At 31.5% G+C, this 24442-nt stretch overlaps 2 protein-coding genes across 2 annotated transcripts in view; one reads left to right on the top strand and one right to left on the bottom strand.

Moving 5' to 3' along the window:
• The window catches only part of l(2)05287 (WD repeat-containing protein l(2)05287), a 51508-nt gene that overhangs the window by 13482 nt on the left and 13584 nt on the right, over positions 1-24442 (bottom strand). The window contains exons 10-12 of the mRNA XM_088232538.1: positions 23000-23141; positions 21929-22077; positions 21421-21612 (exon numbers count right to left, since the gene is read on the bottom strand). Coding sequence (XP_088088664.1) covers positions 21421-21612; positions 21929-22077; positions 23000-23141 — 483 coding nt within the window. The remainder of the gene's footprint in view (positions 1-21420; positions 21613-21928; positions 22078-22999; positions 23142-24442) is intronic.
• On the top strand, positions 4002-10534 carry LOC148277711 (uncharacterized). Its single transcript, XM_088232517.1, has 2 exons — positions 4002-4190; positions 9485-10534. The coding sequence occupies exons 1-2, from the start codon at positions 4110-4112 to the stop codon at positions 9590-9592; spliced, it is 189 nt and encodes a 62-aa protein (XP_088088643.1). The 5' UTR covers positions 4002-4109; the 3' UTR covers positions 9593-10534.

Here is a 24442-nt window from a genome sequence, read left to right as displayed (position 1 = left end):
CAATTTCTTCCAACCAACCAATAAAATAAAAGTTTTATTTTTATAATTTAAGTTACAGAACATATTCAATAGAAAAAAAAAGAATAAAAAGCTAAAGATATATAAAAATAGAAATAAACGTATTTGTTTATAAATTACCTTAAATCAAAACTATTACTCAATGGGAAAAAGGAAAAAAGATGAAAGAGGAAAAGGAAAGGAGGAGAGATTAAGGAAGAGAAAGGAGACGTTTCTTCAGACGTGATTTAAACAGAGATTATGTAGTAACATCTTTGATGGTGGATGGGAGATGATTCCACAGTCGATCCTTATGGACACTATATGAGTTAGAGAAGAAAGAGGAATTGTGGATGGGTATTAAAAGAGTGCCTTGAGAATTAGAACGAAGAGGTAAATGTGATATTAATGTACGTAATTTCTTATTTTCAACGATCGCTCGTAAATGGAGCATATTGACATCACCAGACGCTGCCCAGTGGCCCTGGAGGAGCAAATAGGCCAAAGGGGAAATTTCCAATTAGCCTAATTAAACAAATAACTGGTTACTCGGAAAAGATTTCAGAAATAGTGTTTTTATCTTTTTCCGAGTTTTTCTGGGTATTAGGAGCTGCTACCCACTTGAGCAGTAGACGGCGAGGACGCGAGGTTAAGTATGCCATTGCACCGGTCAAATTTACGACAGTTGTATGAACGATATTATTATACCTATTATGCGTTATTGTAGTCTACCCGGCCGTTGCTTGTGGCTTATGGCGCAAAGTGTATCAATGCCATGTTGACATTTTTTAAGCCCAGTGTCATTTGGATGATAACATTATTAATTTATTAAGAATGTTTTCAAGGGTAAAAGAATCGATAGTATACAAGAATATTTACATTGTTGACCGAATCAGCTGAAGTGTTTTATTTTTATTTTTTTATTTATTTATTTTGTTTTTTTAAAATATACATAAGTGGTAAAACAGAGTATTAAAAAATAAAGGATAATTATATAGCCATAAAATACATATTAATAGTAAAAAGGGTAACAAAAAATCCCACAAAGGCATGGCCTGTTCGTGGGTATACAAGAAAATGTTAATGAATTTTTGCTCCTATAATAAATAGACAGTTATAATATCAGTAATTATCATAAGAAAGAGAAAATAAAATACTCTGTAAAAGATTATATGGTATTTTTTATTGTAGTATTTAAAAAATGAAATAAAAAATATTTTTATGTTTTTTTTTATTTGAATTTTCGGAAAGTGCTGATCGAATTATTGAAAAATATTTTGGGTGATTTGGTTCAGCCGGATGTTTATTTTATTTATTATAATTGTTCTTTATGTTCTCCCGTTATTTTAGAAACATTTTTTTTGTCCGACGCGAGATTTCCTAAAAAAAATAAAAATATTTCTACTTTAAAAAAAAAGTTTTTCAAAATGAAGACCTGAAATCTTCCTAAAGGGCAACAAAATATATCATAGATAAAAAGAGTTAATAGTTGTGATAATCCTCAGAACTGTCAAGTACATATAAACGTTAAGGCTGTAGTCTGATAAAATGCAAGGACTTCATTCGATTTCACCACATTAAAATGAAATGAAACAATTATTTTTTCGAGCTCCAACACCATTCTTGCTAATTGTTATATGAAATGCCTTCCTGAATCCGAACATAGCCTCCATTATTCCCCAACACTCACTGTTTTCGGTGGATTCCCCCCTCCACCACTGACTTTGAATCACAGCCTGAACCATCGAATGGCACGTCCACCGATGATGAAGAGTGTTCAGCTGATTCAGCTCATCGACAACCTCTCCTCTATGAGTTTACAGCCAAAATAATCCTTTTCACCTCCCCAAATCGAATTCATGGCCGTAAAATTATTATCAAAAAGTGATAAAAATAAGAGGGGTTCGCCTGAAAACGACGGGTGATGCGGGATAACGGGGGCTATGTTCGGATTCAGGAAGTCATTTTTTAATTTATTTTTTTTATTAATAAATTTCATAAAAGGTACATGTTTTTAAAAAATTATATACAGATCTACTTTTATACATCTAGTAAATGTTATCACTGTTACACCACAAAAAAGAGACCAACTCTGGTGTTTGGAGAGTGACTTACACTGTTGTAATTGTTTATTTATAAGAGTTTATATAATTTTGAATATACGAGTACATGAGAAAAAATAAACAAAAACACAGAATACATAAAGAAAAAAAAAACATAAAATAATAATACATTCATACTAATAAACACTTAATGCAGTTTTTACGTGTTAAAAAACTTTCTTTAGATTTACTTAAAATTTATTTATTGATATATTATTTTTCATTGTTTTTAGTTCACTAGGGAGATTATTAGTTTATATAACAGTCGGCAAGAATGGTGTCAGGGCTCGAAAAAAAAATTGCAGACCAATGTTATCAATTGAGTATGATGTAATATGGTGACCATATAACCGTTTCTATTGAATAAGCAAATGCATAATAATAATATAATCCTGAAGTTGCCTTTACTTTTTTTTCGTTCCATACCTACTTGTGTAAATCCAAATTATATTTAACACTTTCCCGACATGCACCTAAAAAGCGGTCCGTTTTTCAATTTGTAATGAAAGTCAAAGTATTGAACAGAATTCATCATTAATAAAGAATTCATACTAATACTAATTGTTTTATCATTAGGACATACATAATATGCTACCCATTGTAACAATTTTTTTAAAAATCCAGCATAAATTTCTCCGGATTATAAATGTTAAACTGCATTTATCGCGAAAAAATAACAAACTATAGTCTTCTCTTATACGAGGTCTGTTCAGAAAATAACGGGAATTTTGAAATTTCGCGGGTTTGGAGAGTCCAATTGTAAAAATTTAAAAATTAATACAACTGGAAATTTTATCATGCTTCAGGGCATGTATACCAACATAATAAAAAAAAAAAGACAACCAAACTCTCCAAACCCGCGAAATTTAAAAATTTCTGTTATTTTTTGAACAGACCTAGTATAAATTGAATTTACTTAAACTTAGTGATAGAAGAATAATATCTGATGTGATTTTTTTTGGATAAAGTTGTAAATAATATTTTTGATGTTCCCGATTTGGTCAAATGCATATATTTCAATGTGCCTAGTAGCCAATGAAGCATCATATTTATTTAAGATATATTAATATACCTAAGTCAAATTCGCACATTGATAACCAAAAAATATATTTATATATTATAACTTTCTAACGCTTAATTATTCTCATTTAAAAAAAATAATTGTGTAATTAGTATTTCATTTGTTTTATATATTTTTAAAAACTTTTTAAAATGTATTTTTATAATGAGGTACATCAGCCCTACGGGAAATTGGATACAATAAATGTTTTTTTGCGCGCGATCAAAATTTGAGCATTAAATTGTACGGCAAAGTTTCCTGAAAATGTACGAAAAAAATAATAAAAAACATTTTAATAAAAACGGACTACTTTGAATGACGTCACTAGTTCATATGAATCAACCTATGATATGAGAGTTATGGAAGACTTCCGGTTTGCTAGCCGTGGATGGACCAATGGGAAGAACTGATCGAGAATAACTGGAAAAGAATATCTGTCGTCACGCGCGGATTTATTTCATAAATACAAAAGTTTAAAAAATCGTAGCGCTGATACTACGATATATATTTTTTTGTATTAATAAATGTGAATTTAAACAAATGTTTTTTTTTAACTTAGTTTAATAGTATATTTACAAATAAATAATTAAAAAAAACACTGAACTTCTTGATTGTAGATTGTTTATAACCCCCGTGAATACGGGGGTTATAAACAATCATATATGTGAAAGCCCTTTGTAATATAAACAAATAAATAAATACGTAGGAAACCACAAGGGTATATAAACCCGGCGTCCTGCAATCGGCAGTCATTTGGCATTTGCTCCTAACCCTGTACTCTCGATCTCGACGCATTCGTTGCCTGGTCAGATAATACCAAAAGAGTAACATCATAACAATTCAACACAAGTGTTCCGAAGTTCGACGAAGCACCGGTTGCCTGAAAGTCGTGAAAAATTGCGTTTCCTGAAAATAATTCAGTGTGTACCAAGTATCAAAATTAAATCATAATGAAGTGTTGGTGGATTGTGATTTTAGGGGTGATTATAATGGCTTTGTGTGTTCAATGCAAACCTTTTCCGCCGCTTTCAGTAAGTATTTCATAAATAAATCATTTAAAACATTCAAATTTGCTGGTGGAAATTCTTATAATAATTTTCACCTCCTGCGATAAACATTTGTATGCCAAAGTAGATTTCAGTGCTCCATTTACCCTGTTCCCGGCACTCACCCTCCTTTCAATTTCTTTCTCAGTCTTTCCATCCCTAGTTAACATACTTCCCAAGACACATTCTTCTACTTGATTCAGAATATCTCCGTTCACACTGATCTCACATATTATATTTATATTTTCATCCTTTTCAAAAACCATCACTTTCGATTTATCAACATTCATTAGCAAGTCGCCTTTCTTGCATACATCGTAGACTTTTGTTACCAAGAATTGCGGGTCTCCTTTGCTGCTAGCAAGAAGCGCGACATCATCCGCATACAGAAGACAGTTAACAGTTATACCACTCATTTTTGCCCCCATTCTTAAATCTTTCATACAGTTATCGATGTATATGTTGAACAACCATGGTGACATTACACATCCCTGTTTGGCTCCTTTAGGAATGTTTCGATAAACTTTCTCAGATAAGTGATAGTTACAAGGTTTCATACAGGGGTAGCGATTGGAATTGCATCCACTACCCTACAACCTGTAAACTCTGTTTCAAGAAATAATATTTCTTGTGCTATAATATATTAGACCACAACAGGCTGAGAAGAGAAAAAATAGAAGCAAGTAAAATTTAAATGAAAAAAACCTAATTATCCAAACATTGAAGGATTGTTTTTCAACGGGCGCATATATCTTCCTTGCTTTGTAAACAAAAAAGTAATAATATTATTGATGAATAAAGGATGAAGAACACATAACTCTCGTGCAGGAACCTGTAGCTCAATCACAAATAACTATCAACGAGCTAATAAGCGACGTGTTAAAAATTTCTTACCATGGTTGTTTATCGTATTCGCGATCACAATGGAACATCCGTAAACACCTAATATTAAATGACAAAATATTTACGTTTCGCGACGTATAATCCTGCTGCGCAATCACATATTTGAATTTCACCGGTGTAAATATGGAAAATATTCCAAAATTGCTATTTTTATTTATTTATTTATCATGCTATTTATTGCATTTAGCCAGCAGTTGGCAAGTCAAGAAAAGCAGTCGCCATAGTAATTGTAATTAAATTTTCACTTTTTTGTATTAGATACTCCTTACTATTTTGCAAATGCAATATATTTAATTTTTTTTATTTGGGAAAAAAATAACAGTTTTTACATATATTGCATACAGAAAATAAGAATATATATGAACGAAAATTGTGAAAACAGTCAATAAAAAATTTCCATTGGTGTAAGCTATTGATTAAGTACATTGTCGGTATCAAAATAAAGGCAATTAACTATTGTTAGGCACTTAGAAATTGCAAATAAAATATATATATATATACTTATATAAAGTTATAAAAAAGTTAATGGAAACAAGATAAATTTAAATTTAAAGAATAAGAAAAGAAAAAAGTTATATAAAAATAATGTAAAGGTACAAAAATATAATAATGAACATACGAATACATAAATAATTACTGACATCGTAAAACTAAACGGTTGTACTGTCTATAAGGAATTTATATCGTATTCTTTTTATGGTAAACGCCGATTTTTCGCCAGTGAACTGTATTTATTTACGAGGAAAACAAAAAACTAACCAACACGAGCGTTGACTTAGAGATTACACACGCGTTGACTTATGACTGCGATAATTTAAGCATGTTCATTATTGTTCATTGTGATCGCTCAGATGTTTAGCATGTTTTTAAGCCCGTCGATAGTTATTTGTGATTGAGCTACTAGATCAGTTTATTTTGGCCATGTTTCTCCTTCAGAAAGCACCCAGTAAAAATCATAAGGTGAATTTGTTACCGTTGCAATTTTGCCTATCCTGAGAATTTTCACTATCAACGATAACCAATAACGACTTAAAATAAAATATTTTTTGCCACAGAATCACACAACCACGTTCTTTCAATTTCTTCGGGATTAATAAGAGCATTTTCCACTCCTAAATTAAACATTAAAAGCGATAATTATCATGGTTCGATTGACAGGCATGATACAGACCTTGTTTTGATAGAACTTCCGCTTTTGTGAGCCATAACGTCAGAAATGTTAGTGCAACATATAAACCAGGACAATGAAAGGAGGGTCAGAAGGGTTGAGACTCTTTGAAGCTTCCCTGTCACACACAATCATTGGAAAGTTGCGATGTCTCGGGGGAAAAATGCGAGAAGTTTTTATTTGCGCCTGACAAAATACGAAAAAAATTATGCCGACGTTTAATTCTAAGAAAGATTTTAAATGAAGTTTGTTTGCTTATTTTTTTTGCGTGTACCTTTTCATACGAATAAAATCTTTATATTTTATTTTACTATCGATTAAGTCTAATAATAATCGATTAAAGTCTAATAACTGCCTTAAAAAGCATGTAAAATTTCGTATGTTTGTGTTCAATATATTTGTATTTTCGACACTTGACACTTGTGCAATATTTACACACATGTCCACCCTCATTCCAATATAACACCCACTCACCCACCCTCTCACTCACTTACACTCACACAAACACACTAGTATGTATTGTACGTGTATTTAATTTAGTTCTGTGGATATCTGTCATTGGTTTTATTCTCTGTATATTTTATTTGTTGTATTTTTGTTACATGTATTACTGTTGATATCCCCAATAAATAAAAAAAATAAAAAATGAAAAAATGCTATTTTTTGTGTTCGTCTAATCTGTAATAAATTTACTTCCATTTTTGAATGCACCAATCAATCATTAATTTTTTATGGTTTGATAAAAAAAGTTTAAAACTTTTCGTTTTTATCTTATATATTTTTTCTTTCAGAGTAATAATTGTCTTATTTTTCGAATTTTCAATTCATTTTAGCGAGCCAAAGATGATTTTTTTAGGAGTTTTTTTTTGCTTTTCTTAATGCCATATGCCTAATACAACTTTTGAGACCTATTACACATTAAGAAAAAATAGTTTTTTGTATGGAGCGTGACATTGAACTAGGATGGGCCGATATTTTTATTTCGAATTTCGATATGAAAGGGGTCTAAAAAGTTGCCTTTTCGATTACTCGGAATGCAAAAAATAGTTGACACTACTTTTGGCACTCAACCAGAGCTTCGAATTTTCGAAAAAGTAAATTTTTTGCGCTAAACCGACTGTCATTTCGTATTTAAGTAAGAAAATTAGTCTAATTCAATTTTATAATGTGCATTAAACCTTATTAAATAAGCATCTAAGGGCGTGAGTTGCACTTTGTTTTGTAATAAATGGGTAGCGTTGTTTTAATGAGCCATTGTTTTCGTCAACATTAGCCAGGCGCTCAACGGAATCAGTTCCGGGGAATGTAAACTTTTTCCATTTCGGTAGTTTCAAAACATGTTCGAATTTGTAATGGGATTAAGTTATATCTTTACTAACAAAAAATAATTTTATCAACATAGATAATTAACAAAATATTCAGACAGTTATAAACTTTAAACCTCGGTTTTTTTTAAATAATTGGAAATAATTTTTACGTTCAATGTGATCAGAAATGCAACTTTTTAGACCCCTTTCAATTTGATGACAAAAAAAATGAAAAACTTCATACATCATCAGCCAACTCTATTGAATACGTTTAGAAAAAAAATTATAAACATATTATACTTTTCATACAGAAAATTTAATTTTACTTTGTAGATACAATTTAAGATTAATTGAACGTAGTTATGCAGACGGCAGCCAGCCCACAATTTTGAAAAAAATAAGAAATTGATGTTATCGGATGCAGTAAGGTCAATTCTATGTTCTGCTAAAAACAGCCAGACTGTTTTCATATAAAAACAACTTTATTAATCACCTTTTAAAAATAACGTCGATCACAAAAACGGCATTTTTCAATTTGTAGAAAACACCCACACCACTAGAAAAATCTTAGGGTACTTTAAAAATCATTAAAATTGGTCAAATACATAATGAGATTCTTGTTTGTAATATACAAAAAAAACTAATGCGGACCGGAGCATCTTCTAGGAATTCAGCAAAAACATGTGTTTGCACATGTGCGATACTGCGACAGTGACTAGTGACTACAAAAGCTACCCTTCGGATATTTTTATCTGTAATGTTATCCACAGTGTTGAAGTGCTTTATCTGTTTAGTTTTTTATTGTTTACTTTTTAGCACGAACACTTGGCAAATTTACTATTATGCTCAATGTTTGTTTTTGTAAATTTATTGATAATTTTAAGTTGCCAGAATTTCACTCGTCCATGCACTTTGTAGCTGCAAGACGATTAGTAATCTAGCTTCAATAGGTAAATGTTATCAACTATCAAATCTCCAAATTTAGTAAGTGAGGTCTAGAATTCCAACCGTCCATGCGCTCAGTAGCTGCAAGACTTGTTGTTATCTAGCTTCTATTTTTATAAATTTGTTTTTTATTATTTTTTTTTAAATATCACGAAGTCTCTAAACTTTATTGTCAAATAAAAAATGTAAATAGGGGCTAGATTTCTTATTGTATATGCGCTCTGTAGCTGCAAGACGTGCTGTAATCTAGCTCCTGTATATCATAATTGGAGACGAGGAACAAGAATCCCAACCGTCCATGCGCTCTGTAGCTGCAAGACGTGGTGGGATATTTATTTATTGTACAGCGCCCTTGAGGTGATTTTCACAAAAACGGCGCTATAAAAATTATCCATTTACATATATTATCACCTGTTAAAGTCAAAAACATTCCAACTGTTTTGTAGATTTGATTGTTTTATTTAGAGTCTTTTCACAAAAGTGCTATTATTTCAGTTTCACTTTTCTATGGCTGGCTGCTTTCTGCATAACTGCATTCAATTTTAACTTCCCATTAAGCTAGGGTTTCCTAGGACAGCGGTGCCCGTATTTTAACGGCCGTAGTGAACGGTGATGCGGTGGACAGCCGTCGTAACGGTGACAAGAGAATGGTTTCTTATGAAAAGGGTGTTAAATGGTGTTAATAACGCCGTTTTCTTATGAAACCAGTCTCTAGTCACCGTTACGACAGCTGTCAACCGCATCACCGTTCAGTACGGCCGTTAAGATACGGGCACCGCTGTTCTAGGAAACCCTAGCTTTAGGATACGGGACCCTGGGGGTCTTCAGATTTCTTTTACTTGTAAAGGGGTCCAAAAGGGATGAAAAACACCGGTAAAAATGGTTTGATTTTTCATACCAGTTATTTTTCAGCACTATTTTGATGGACTTTTAACAATATCAACCCTTGTTTTCAGAACCAGGCAGCTCGTGCGATGAACCTTGTCCCACAGTCACACTGCTTGCGGTACCGCAAGTTTGAATTAAAGAGATGCAGAAAAAACCGCATCGGACGCAGACATTGAGCGCATTGAATTATTTCGTATAGAAACGACAATAGGGAATTATCACGATTCAAAAAAAAAGAATTTTAAGTTAATAGGGGTCTTTGAAATACCGACGAACAAAAAAAATATTTTTACATTTATAATTTTTAATTCCCGATGAAAACGGTTTATTGCATTGGCCACGCCCCTAATACTTCACGATTCGGTTAAATTTTGAACTCTGTTTGTGACCGTTCAAATTGAAATTTAATTTAAAGTCTTGACCTTGGCCAAACATGTCGCGTTTTTTTATATTTTTTTATATAGAGTCATTATTCTTACAATATTAATACATTATACAAAGTATTTAAAAAAAAAACATTTAAGTTTGTAAGCGAAAATTCTTGATGGAAGTTCATTGTAATTTATTATATAAATAAAACACGAGTGATACTTTAGTTAACCCATTTCATTAGTTAACCCAAAGAAAATTTGTTGATAATGATCCTTAAGATAAAAATAACTTTATTTAATTTACTTACATATAACTTTGAATTATGTATCCTTACCTTTGTTCTGTATAAATACATTTAACTTTTTAATAAAGATACCAGTCTCGAAGATGTCGCGAAAGCGATGAAACCGATCACTGGATATTCCAAATTTGTGGATTAAAGTATCACTCGTGTTTTATTTATATAACAAAGTATGTAAACATATTTTGTCCCTATAAACCATTAAATAATAGTTTGTCATCGGGTGCTCAGACATTAGTTTTAATTAAGAATCAAATGAAAGAGTACAGATATAATACTGTATACATTAAAAATTATAAACATATATTATTTTGTTTTTGATGCTTTGAATAATTAAAAATATTATTAAAAAGATAGAGAAGAAAACTCAACAAAATCATAAAATGGTATAATTTATTTTTTTAAGTAGGAAAATAGAGATAAATAATACAATTGAAATTAAAGAAAAGCCATTTACTATATATTTTAAACATAGGAAAAAATATAAATACATATTTTTTTGTAATTTATTTTTTAATTTATTATTTTTCTCTAACTCAATTTTACATATTTTTACTGGTATTCGTAGTATGTGATATTTCCCCAATATAGTAAAAATACACTTCTGGGTTTCTCGTCCAATAAAAGGTATAACGAAGCTCCGGGAATAATTTAACTTTTTTTTGTAGATGGCGTATTTTTTAAAACAATATTTTACTGATGACAGTCTTTCTATTGTATCGTAAAAGTGCATAAATATGTTGTAAAAGATAAGGATTATAAAGCTAAGAAAATAATTTTCAACACAAGAACTTTTTGAAAATTTTAATGATGTATCAATTGAATAATCCATAAAAAATAGTAAGTTCGACAATAAGACAATATAAAAAAATATTTGCATTCATCTTTTTACTTCGATACAAAAATAATATTTAAATGCCAAATTAAACACTCAACATTTTGAAAATAGTTAGATATTATAAAATGCAATCGAGTTTTTAACGATTTGCCTCACGAAATAAAAATTATAAAGGCCACACTAAATTCGAGCTAAAGTTAAAATTATTTAATCAAATAAATAAAACAACACAACACAATTTTTTTTTCCACCGACCGGTTTCAAAGCAAACAAGCTTCTTTGTCAAGGTTTACGTAACTAATGAATTATTTCCTATTTCATTGTATCCATGTTTACTAAATACTACACGTGGACCTAATAAATCAAGTCTTTTTTTTCCCTAAATTACCACCCGGTAATTTGAGATAAATACTTTCGAAACTAGACAGGAGTGGACTAAAAAAAGTATTGTTTATTTGGTTACTAATATTTTTCTTCTTATTGTAGAAATAAGAAGCTCGTTTGCTTTGAAACCGGTCGGTGGAAAAAAAATAGTGCTTAAAAACCGAGTTGTTTTATTTATTTTATTATAATGAATAACCACAAAGTTAGTGCTTCAAATATAACATTTATATATTTTTTTTTTATTTATAAACCACCTTAGCTTGTTCTTTTTTAGAATTTAATTAAATACTTAATTTATTTTTTTAAATATTTTTGACTACAATTATTTATTTGAATTTATCTATATTCTATTAGTCAGCGACTCGAAGCTTTCTTTCATTTTACTATTCAGTTGTATAACCATGTTATATTGTGCATATATGTATTTATAAAGGTTGTATTATTTAACCTTTAATTATTCAATAACATTTCGGCTGTGTTTTAGCTCACACCAAAGAAAAAAGGTTGTTTCTTTTTCGGTGTGGAACATTTTCATTTTTTCCCATTTGCACTTTTCGCCTTTTACGTACTGCTTTTATTTAAAAAAATGTATCTATTTATAAAGCATTTTTTATAAACAAATAAGATAAACATGTGAGCATATTATACAATACGTGAAAAAAATAGAACATTTCAGTTCACATCAGAACAGAATTTCTTAGAGTGGATCAATCTGAAATCGAATTTGTTTTGAACGATTTGGAATTTAAAATTGTGAAAACCACAAATCGACTGTTAAAAATTGCTACAAGGTTATCTTCACGCCATTTCGTCGTATCGGGGAAACAAGGTTCTATGTACATTCATATTTATTTTGAGGCATGAAAGTTTAAAATGAAGACATCATTTCTGTACTTACAGACAGACACAGACGGATGCAAATCCTAACCTCAAATGTTCAACAAAATCCTAAAGAATCTATTTTCTCTAAGTGATTTCTAATAATTAATAAGATAAATTTGTATTTTCAATATCTTAATACATTGGTTCTTTCATTACAAGACTTACATTTCTTCAAAATCAATGGACATGATAATAAATTGGATGCGAAAATCTAATCGTCATTTCATAAAATTCTGGATTGGCATCCGTCTGCCTCTGAGGTACAGATTTTGTCGAATGTTTTTTTATTAATATTATTGTAAACGTTATAATAATTGAGGATTTATTACGTTTTTCTTTAAAATTCTGATGCAGATAGAACCGATATTTATATACAAATATAATAAAAGTTCAATGTAAAAAAAAAACACATTTTGCTAGATAGAATCTGGTTTCCCGAACGCAACGATTTGTTAAAACATTATCATTTAAATTTAGACGCAAATAATTATCTTACAAATAGTACACTGGTTTAGATATACACATTTTATTTTTGTATATTTGTTTGATAGTAGGTTTTCATATAAGTTCATTCATTTCAGTTATTCATTCAATGAAGGTACACTATCTCAAAATGTTCATTAGACATAAAGGCAAGATTACTTAAAGACAATTTTAATGCCAAAAATACTGATCTAAATAGATTGAAAAATAATTAGTTCAAATATACATCGATTATGTAACTACAAAAGGATAGTTAAATTATATTAATATATTAGGCGGCCTCCGTGGTGAGGTGTTTAAGATGCTTGACTCACGCACGGAAGGTTCCGGGTTCGATTTCCGATGGAAACACAAAAATTTTAATGTGTTTTTTCTCAAGCCTGGGTGTTCTGTGCTGTAATTCACCACTATAATTGGGCCTCCTGGCTTGTCGTGTCTTTGATTCGTGTCTTTCAAAGCTTTGTTTTATTTTAATTGGCAATTTAGATGACACGTGAAAATTTGTAATGTGATGAAGTTAGTATTGACAATTTAATTTTTATTATTTTAAAAATAATTGTCATATTTTACATAATTATTGACCCATTGTAACATAATAATGTGTCTGACTCATATTGTGCAACCCATCCAAATGTATGATCTACGAGTCACCCTCGTAGCAACTCTATATTTGTTAAAATAAAATTAATATCAATTTTATTCTAAGTATTTGGGTAATCTGTTTTAAAATTATGTAATTTTAATTATGTTTCAAATGTAAAAAAAAAGTATATTGTTAAGTTAGCGTCATCGGCACGGGTTAAATTATATATTATGTAGATTAGTTTCGAGTCGACTGAACCAAATAAATAAAGCAAAAAAAATACAAATATTTTTATAATATCAAAGCTGGAAAGCAAAAGTTACCAAGCAACATGCAGCAACCTTCCATTAATTTTTTTTTTATTAAAAAAGAATCTGGTCTATAAAATTTTTATTTGAATTATTTAGTAACCACATCAAAATAAAAAAAAAGCATGAGATTTTTTTATTAATTAAAAAAAAACATTAATGGGCACTTCTTTAAAGTTGCTACATATCGCTCGGTAACTTTTTCCTTTCAAGCTTACGTATTATTCTGTTAATTTGAAACCGAAAGCATTTAAGTAATTTACTTATGTATGGAATGTGGGCACCATACTGTATACATATTTCAAAGGAAGGCATCCTTTAAATGCATAAGATTATAAGAGATTATTATTCATATTATTTTATATACACGTAATAAAAGTAAAACATTACGATATATTGCGTAATACGTTAGGTGAACAGGGTTTTAAATACTCATTTATAAAACAACATAGTGTAAAATAATATTTGTATTTATTTAGGTTTACAGTTATGATTAATGTATTTTTTAATTTTGAAATAAAAAAAATATGGTAATATCTATTGAAGAATTTTTCTTTGTTATTATTTATTCCACCGTTTCTACATAAAAAATATGATCAACATGAAATATTTATTTCAAAAGAAATTCTTTGCAATATTTCACTGTCCCCAGACTGGCACCTCAAGCGTAAAACGGGTCACCTTACCTTCATTCAACAGATGATCGTATTTGGTGTACCTATGAGTTCCCCTTTGCACCACTGGGCGTAGAATTGGGATAAATGATGATGATGTATAAAATACATGATAAAAATATACCATCATGATTTCCCTATTCGCACCAAGTGGCGCATAGGGCACCAGATAAGTGGGGGAGACCGAAGAGGGTTGAAACAATTTTTATATTACCTAGTGTATCTCAGCCTAAAATAGGCCTACCTCAATGGACTTTATATTTTAACGTAGCCAATTTTATACACTATATTATCTTAATAAAATGACAGGAAAAAATAATCGGGGTCAATGAGAAAATCGGCTAAAACTGAAGACTTCCTGCGTTACAACTCTCCTAGTACCGAGGTAAGTTGAAATAGAGGTCAAGGTAAGTAGTAACAGTTTGGTATTTAGGGATTATAATTATTGTTTAAAATAAAAACAATACTATTTTTAAAAATAAGAAAAATGCGCGTGAAACAAATGTAACTGCTGTAGTCAACCGTTGGTATATTCATCAATAAAAATATATTGGTTAGGATTTATCGTTTAGTTATTATAAATTATAAAAAAGAGTTTTTTGTATATGTTGATTGGGCATTCTGAAACAAGAATAATTAACAATTCGTTGTCCGAATTCACACCACAAAACATTATAGTAATAAAATAAATAAAAGAGGAAAGTTGAAACGAGCTGTTTCAACTCTCCTAGGCCCAAAAAATCGCGCCTTGTTCAGAATAATGGCTTTTAACCTCAAAACTAGAGGCGAGCTATAAAAAACAGTATCACGCTTTGAAACTTGAATGGGCAGTGCATATTGGAAATAATATCGCTTTAGCGTTCACGTAATATGTATCGAATAACAGGCTATCAAAATTCTGGACAAAAACTTGGTTTTGGTATTTTTCCCCATCCGGATGGCGTATTCACACAACCACTCCCTGTAGACTGCTGTTGACGACTCCATCAAGTGGCACGTCAAAAAAAACAATAAATGCGCGATGTTGCCAGTTCGCCATCGATCATAGATTTCTCGATATCGCCATTGTTTCAACTATCCTCTGTTACAGCTCTCCTCGGTCTCCCCTACTCAGATTGCAGCGCATCTAGATAATTTTGTTTTACTTAGAAGGTTACGTAATCAGTCTTACGCTTCAGGCGTCAGTCCAGAAACAATGAAATATTGCGGTGCAGAACCACATTTACAGCCAATATTTCACTCCCACCCTGCCAGAAATGAAAAGCAGGATCCTAAAGCGTTAGTAGTTATGACAGTGATTTCCTAAATGAGAGACACGATTTTAACCGCCAGTCCAAAAGACATCGGTAAAAGACGACTACAGCCTACACGAAACTGAAGTAATTATATCGCACATTAAGGACGAAAACGACTTAACTCAAAAAAGGTTCAAATGAGTTAGATCACTATCTATCTTTCTGCATTTTAAAAAACGCAACATTCGGATGGGAATAGGACAAAACCGTTAAATCGGTCTCTTTTACTCAGAGAATTTAGATTCCGTGTCAGTGCGGAAGTGACTGTATTAGTGTTGTGTTTACATTGCTGTGTGAAGGACGCAACGCAGACAAACATATAGTGACCGAAAGCCGGTTGAGTCGATTTTATTCCGATACAAGGTATCGGAATAAGTTTACTTTATATGGTAAGTTTACTTTATTTTTTTAAAAAAACACTAATTTAGCTTCGTGATTATTTCGTTTCGACTTACTGACTTATTTACGTTTATGTCATTTCGTGAATAAATAAAATCATGTGTTTGGTGAACTGATCCGACCTAATAAAAATTATGTCATCTTATTTATCAAAGTGCTTTTGTTTGGTTTTTTTTTTCAATCTAATAATGACTCATCAAATAAATCTCTAGTTTAAACTTATAATAATTTATTTTCATTACGCTTTTTTTCATAGATTCATAGCTGAATGCCTTCGGTATAATTTTTAACTCAAAATTTGGTGCTTACTTCGAAAAATACGAAACAATCGATGAAAGAATACGAAGATGTCACAATTTACATTTTTCTTTTGCAATTTCCCAAAAAGTTGATTTTCTAGTTGAGTCGTTTTCGTTCTTAAAGTGCGATATGGTAGGAGGAGATATTGTGTCCTTATAAAAATCAGTCAGTAACAAGTGTATTCCAGTATGTGAGTCAAATAAGATTGACTTCAAACCATTGACTACGGTCCGATCGGAAGCAAAATATTTAAAAAAAAAAAAATGTTAATAGAATACTGGCATAAATTAAAAAAGCCCATATATTATTCGGTTCAGTTATAAAAATCTAGTGAGGATGGCTTAACACACTTGATTAAGTTTATAGTATCCTCTATTTTATTTATGTTAATCGGAACTTATCCCAGTGGACATGCTTTTGTCATTGGCATTAAAAGCGGAATCTTCACAGTTCTATAATAAAACGTGTGTTAAATTGGTCCTCCTATAATTGGGCGAGTGATCCCTGCTCGCGGAGAAAGTTGGCAATACTCAAACTCCATACTCGAACTAACAAAAAAATTAACTTTCTGTTCTTGTGGAGTGGCTCGGCTCATAGTCTGAATGTAATCCAAAATTAAAGAGCAAACCTCGTTGGCTTCCTTCTCAGCAATACCCTCGTGATAATCATAAAACATAGAACCATTGTTGGTCTTTTTTTATTTATTATTTACATACAATATTACATCTTAGTTATTTTTAAAACATTTTTAAAACATTTTTAAAATTATTTTTTTTTTTTTTTTACAGGACTCACCAAGCCAATGAATATGGCTTGTCGGTAAAGATCCTTTACAATTAATCATATGATAGTCCTACATCGTTGTATAATAATAATTACTACTAACTTAAATATAAGGAGCAAAAAAAAGTACATATAATTTATGCTTTCAAAAAAATATTTAGAAAGATGTAAAAAAAAGCAAAAAATAAGTGAATGATAACGCAATTTTAAGATAAAAAATAAATAAATACAGAACCGGAGTACCAAAATTTAAAACAGAAGTGTGTGCATATTTAATAGGCACAAAGCATTTTATTAAAAACTTGTTCAAATTGTGAATTTCAAATACGTTAACCCATAACTACCGAAGACAGAAAATATCCTGTAGCGTATGTAGTGTGTCGAGTAGATTCTGCATATAGTCGAAGACTGTACCAAAATATAAATTATCATGTTTGCACAATTCTTCAGTTTTTTTAAAACGTGTGTTGAATTATAGTAAGTCGTAGATAAAAAAAAAATGTTTTTAAAACAACTTATGTCCAGGACAAAAGTTGTTTTACAAGTCATTATGTTTTATCTACCTACTATTCAAATTAAATAAATGTATAAAGGATTTGGTTTTTAAATCAAACCATAGATTTTAGGTTTCTTTTTGAAATAAAGCCATTAAAACGGAAACTGTAAAAGATGGACAAAAGTGTTTTTTAATAATCATTGATTCAAATGTCGGAAGAGTTAGAAAAAATGGAAAACACATAATAAGGTTTGATATTATTGATCTTACATTCAAAAACTAGTTGGATTCGATGGAACAGTGGTTTGTGTGCCAGTAACATTTTAATAAGCTTTCACATTTTTGCAAATTAAGGTGGAACTACAATTGGGCTCAGAAACTTCACGGGAGAAATAGGAAATTTTTTAGATAATTAGAAGCTGCCTATAGTTTTTTTTCACCTCAATAGAATGCAAGCTACCTGAAGTCACTAATAAAAAAGACTTAAGCAGTTATCAGCTTTACTTAATGGACATTGTAAAGCTATCAACTTTCGGCATTGCAATTAAGGTGATTCTAAACGAAAATAATTAACGAAAATAATTAACGATTAGTACTTAGGTACTGATAAGGTCGGGTGGAAGGGGCAAGGCAATGTGTGGTGGAGGGGGTGGGGTTTTCCTAATTATGGGGAATATTGATGGCAGGGGTGAAGTTTGGAATATAATATTATTAATGAAAGTTTTCTGTTATTTTTTTTTGCATTTAAATAATTTTAAAGTTTTATTAATATTCAAAGCATTAACTTTGTGGTCCAACATTTTAATATTATGTTAATAAAATTTGTATAAAACCACTCACCGACTTATCTGTCTACCGGTTTCGAGACGTAACCCGTCTCTTCGTCAGGACAACAACACTACACCAACATGCAAATACCACTACACACCTTCACCATAGTAGATTTGCAAAAATATGGTGAAGGTGTGTAGTGGTATTTGCATGTTGGTGTAGTGTTGTTGTCCTGACGAAGAGACGGGTTACGTCTCGAAACCGGTAGACAGATAAGTCGGTGAGTGGTTTTATACAAGTTTTATTAACATAATATTAATTTTAAAGTTATTCATTATAATACCTTTATTTGTGATATATAGTACAAATTATTATTATTTTTTAAAAAATTAATTAAATTAAATTTTAATTCATGCAAACTGGTTAAAATATTTTTAAAACTTAATTAATTTTACATAATTTTAATTCATTCAAATGAATTAAAATTAATATTAAATTTAATTTTTAATTTTTAAAATTATTAAAAATTACATAGTGTTAAATTTTAATTAAATTCAAAATGTTTTTCCACAAAGTAAATGTTGAAACAATAAATACTACCATGAAAATGCTAAAAAACCTGAACTTAAACAGTCTCGCGGCAAATATTACTGTAACAATGTATTTTTTTGATTATTTTTCACTTAATCTGTATAGGGCCGTTTTGAATTTAAAAAAAATAAGAAATCGAACCACCTTAACTCACACACACATATGCAAAGTCAGTTAGATTTGATAGTAATCATTTATAGTGGATTGAATCAGGGTGTTTACCAAAATAGTCCGTGACCCATTTTGTGAGTAGGCTAAGTGTGTCTCAATCAATCTACCACACACCGCAATATCATGTACAGCGCAATGAATACTAGACTTGTAACTTCGGCAGTGTCGACATGCTGGAGGTGATTAGTTGTAACGATCCGTGATGTTTATTTACTAGGGAGAGATTCCATACAAAGTAGAAGCAATTTATGTACGCGGTGCACTTCAATTTCACGTAGGTAAATGATCGTTGATTGGTAGTTACATGCAATAGAAGAGATTTGCATAATGCAAATTCCGAGAAAATGGCCGCGAACGTGTCATTGAGTACAAATACAGTGTTCATTTTCCAAGTGCTAAGATTAATTTTGATTTTTTTGTTGCTAGCTTTTACCCACAGCTTCTCTCACGGGGTATTAGGGAGAAATGATTTGGATAATTAATTAATTGAGTAATTTATCAATAGGAATTTTCCCGATGAAATGCTATATTTTATCGGGATTGAAAGTAGTTTGGTCTTCCAACTATCGTTATGAAAGAAATACGATCATCCGTTAGTCTATGGTGACGCAGCATCGTTATTCTGTTTGCCAATCCAAAATCCTTTGACAAAACCAAAACGAAAAGCAAACCAAACCAACCATAGATAAAGCAGCAAGTCAATTATAGAAATTTTAAATTGTTTTTTTTTGACATACCACCTTACCGCCTACTCGTTTTCAAATAATGTTGCTCATTGTTGATATGTACATTTAAAAAAATATTATTACACTTTTTTTTCATTTAGGATGAAAAATAATGATCCTATTTTACTCCTCACCTCTCCGGCTATCCCTATGCAAAAAAACATGTCAATCGTTTGCTCCGTTGAGACGTGAAGGAAACACAAACAAACAAACACACTTTCGCATGAATAATATTTATCATCATCATCATTCCCTCCCCGCATCTAATGGTGCATAGGGCACTGCATTGGTACTCCAATCGCAGTGTATCTTAAAAACAGACTTTTGGTCCACTTTTTTTTTACATGAAGGTGTCTTACGCTTCAGGTACCAGTTCAGGAAATATGAAATATTCTAGTGTGAAAACACCCTTTTGAATAAATATTTCATATCAACCATGTCGGGAATCGAACCCGAGACCTCTTGCATGGTAGGCAAATGCGCTGACCATTAGACTACGAGGCCGACATTTAGAATTAGTTTAGTAGTTTTTTAGTATGTTGGTATCGTCTTTGCGCTGAAAATATCTGTTAAGTAACTTTGTAAAAATTGTTAGGGAGATTAATAAAAGAATGTACCATATTCAGACTCGCTAATGTGAAATCCTTAACCCAGTCCCTTATTTCTTAGATTAGAATTTAATTGCAGCAGGAGTGATGTGTAATTATTTGCAGTTTTTGCATGCTCGTCAGGGGGGAGGGAAAGAATGGTGAGCGAAGTTTACGCTCTTGTACTTTCACTGCAACACGTGTCGTAGTCTAGTGGTCCTTGTGGGTACACGGAACTTTATCAGGGACGGTAATTTTGGGCAATGTGTTAGAGTGCAGACCACCTTGTGCATTCAAGTGAGGTCAACAATTGTCCTTCTAGTGGAGAGCAACACTACCCTCAATTCAGATGTCAAATTTTATGTACGTAGTTAAAAAAAAACTTCAGTTTGCCACTTGTATTTCGTTTTTGACTGCGTAAAAAATAACTCTGATTTTTAACACAGTCAAAAACGAAATACACAAAAAAAAAACCTCTGATTTTTTTGTGGGTTTTCTCTTTAATTTATAAAAAATAAAAATGGAATCAGTTAATTTGCGGAATACATACTACAGTGGAATTGCAGCCTATAAAATGTATTATTATTTAAATAAACGATTTTGACTTTGTTGTATATATACAAATGTTCCATCTTTTCTTGCTGATTCCACACGTACACTTAACTAATTTTTGAGAAAAATTGTAGTTACAGCCTTACTCTATATAATGGCAATGTGCCAGGACCGCGATTATGAACGGCTATCTACATCGGTATATACTGGGACGGTATAAACTAATATCGATATTTATGTACGGAAGTGTGTATATTTGTATGAAAATTCAAAGTATCTTCGTCGGTAACCGGTAATTCAACATGTTTAGAAAATAAAATTGTAAACATATTCTAATTTTCACACAGAAAACTTAATTTAAAATTGAAGACAAATTTTATCTTCCCATCATAATCAAGGCCCAGGGCTTACACAGGTTACACTGTTTTAAATTCTCCACAATAGTACATATTTTATGAATTCTTGCAGCACTCTCTGGTAAATATGATATGAAAATATGTATTTCCTACCTCTGTGATGGCTGCTTTGGTGTTGACAGTGGCAGTAATGGCGGTCTCCGACTTAGCCTTGATGGCGTTAGTCTTCTGTTCAGCCATCATGGCGCTGTAGGCCGATGCAGCGGGCTTGTGTCCCTTCGGCAATCTCTCCAGAGCTGGTGTTTTATCCAAATCTGCTTCGGCTTTTTCCAACACAAATATTTCCTGCAAGAGAAAATTCGGATAAAAAAATTGGGACGGGTTGTGATAATAACTGAGTCGTATGAAAAATAAACAATGAAAACTGCCATTACTACTTAATGAGATAAAAACCAAATCACAATCGAGACAAATTTGTTATACGGAATATAGGACAATATTCGCCAAGCAATAACCAGCATACCCATCGTTATACTGGAAAAGGTGACCGACACTTCAGGATTCGGGTAAATCAGTGTATCGCCAATGGGGTGCGCCACTTTGGGGTCCAATTTTAGAGATGAAAATTGAGATTATGTGAGTATCTTACGAATCAAGTTACCTGGTGTTCTCTGAGAAGATAGAGCCGGAAATCAGTGGGGCCCTCTTGGCTGGGAGCGAAGGCTGCGGATGTTATGGCGCCTCTCTCGGGTGGCAGAGCCCCCAAAATTCTCATCATCGGGCGAGACTGACTCATGCGGAATATAAACACTGGAAATTCAAAAGAAAATTACTAACCCAACAAAAAAAAACAAAAATTAAAATTAATATAGACGGTACAGTAGAACCCCGTTAAATGGAGGGGATATGTTTGTCAACCCCCATATTCTAATGTCACATTTTGATGTCAATTTTTGTCCCCCATATTAATTAGTGTTTCCTGTATTCGTTTTCTTGTAGATGCCTAGACTTCTATATTATCTTATCTTAAATGTTGTTCATCTTTGTAGTAATATGTTAGTATAAACAGCTCCCCAAGGAGTTGAATCCAGTCCTTGTCTACAAAAATTTGGACAAACTCAAAATATTGTCGATAAATCCACCTGGTCCATGAAGAAGTATAGAAATTTAAAAAATAAGATTTTCAGGCGTTGCCTAGTATGTAGGTGAAATAATTCAATTAGATGAATCTCACCCGCATAAATAAAGGTTTCAGCTCTTTAACTTCACAAACATCAACAGATAAAAGAATTGAAGGAATATAGATGTTCGAATATGGGCAGAATGGTGAATGTTACAGTGTGTAAAGTGGCCACATAAACCAGCCATTGACAGGTCATAAGCCCTGTAGATGCCTATATTATCTCATAGACTTCTATATTATCATATCTTAAATGTTGTTCATCTTTGTTGTAATATGTTAATGTAAGTATACTGTGGATACCATTGACGGCATACACAAAGAACATTTTCTCATATGAACCGTAAAATGAACAAAAATGCAGTAATACTCTTATGTCCACCCTTTCCTTACATCCTGCGAATTTTCAGACCTCCCCTCGTATAATTACCCATTATTTTATTGTGATTAATTTACGTAAAAAACGAAAATATTGAGGCAAAAAATGTTATCAAGATGAAGAAATGTGTTGTATTGGAATACGTGGCGAGATTATGTGTTAATTTTGTTTACCATCATTTTGCTTGGTGATTGCCGCAACTCGATCTGAGAACGGATCCGCTATGAGGTATGATGTGTCCAGTTTGACAACCCATATCAGTCGAAGTGACAGTGTATTCCATACTCCTAATGTCGTGTCCGTGGTGCATGCAACCTACAAAAAAAAACATTATTTATTTGATACTTTATACAGACAAAAGAATATTCTGTGAGAAATAGATCCAGAACCCTTGGCTGGTATGTTTTTAGCTCGATTGCTACTCTCGGGTAAAAGTCCTAGAAAGGAAATCGACTGGAGATAAGTACGCCTCGTAGTGTGGTGATTAGTGCGTTTGCCTACCATGCTTGAGGTTTTAGGTTCGATTCCTGGTAAGGTCGACCTAAAATATTTAATAAAATGAAGGTTTGACACTGAAATATCTGTGGCTCGGATATAAAACGGCGAATGTCGTAAATCGCAATATTACAAGAGAATATGCCAAATGCTATATAAATACAGGAGAGTAAATCACTTTTACTCAACTTTTAATACCCTGTCATCGCTCTAATTTTATTGCCTCCTCTTTCACAGTAGTAGCTGCTCGATTGTGGAATAATCTACTCACTAATGTAAGAGACACCCCTTCTTTATTTACATTTAAGTCAAGATTAAAATGTCACTATCTAAATATTTAAATTGTTCCTTTATCATGATAATTAACACAATATTCACAGTTATAAAAAATAGTTATATATGTACATCTAGATTATTTATATTACAAAACACACAATGAAAATACCAAAACCCTAATATAAGCGATAAACTTGTGGAGCGGTTGATTCAATATTAGTGTGAGCGAATGAGACAATCCATTTTACTTCTACCTAGCTCCACTATACATTTTTTATAGCCTTTTTAAACATTTTCGCATTACTAATTGTTTTAATATGAACCAGTGACGTCATTCACAGTAGTTCGTTTTTATTAACATACATATTTTTTTTTTGAACATTTTCAGGAAACTTTGCCATACATTTTAATGCTTAAATTTTTACCGCGCGCAAGAAAAGATTTATTGTATCCAATTTCCTGTAGGGCTAAAGTTTCTCATTGTCAAATAAATAAATATTGCCGGCGCAACAATATAAAACAGTTGTTTTTTTATTTTTTTAATCAGCATTAAACCCACTAGAAAATCTTGACAAAAAAAAAAGATATCTGACATCAGCCCTTTTATTTTATTTGAATTTAAATTCATCAAAAATCTATTTTGTACACATTATTTTATAAGACATCCCTTACTGGGTGTCTCGTGCCAAGGGAAATATTTTACATCAAACTATTTTAGATCCGAGCCAAAGATTTTAACTGTCTCTGACTGGCAAGACTGATCACCTTACATTCATGTAACATAGATACACTACATTTGGTGTAAGATATTTTAAAATACTTTATTTATTTTTTTAAACCTAAAA

This window comes from Micrasema longulum, unplaced genomic scaffold (genome assembly GCF_059751315.1).
Source record: "Micrasema longulum isolate JH-2025_06_02 unplaced genomic scaffold, ASM5975131v1 h1tg000993l, whole genome shotgun sequence".
Classification (NCBI taxonomy): domain Eukaryota; kingdom Metazoa; phylum Arthropoda; class Insecta; order Trichoptera; family Brachycentridae; genus Micrasema; species Micrasema longulum.
This window is presented reverse-complemented; position numbering and strand designations above follow the sequence as displayed.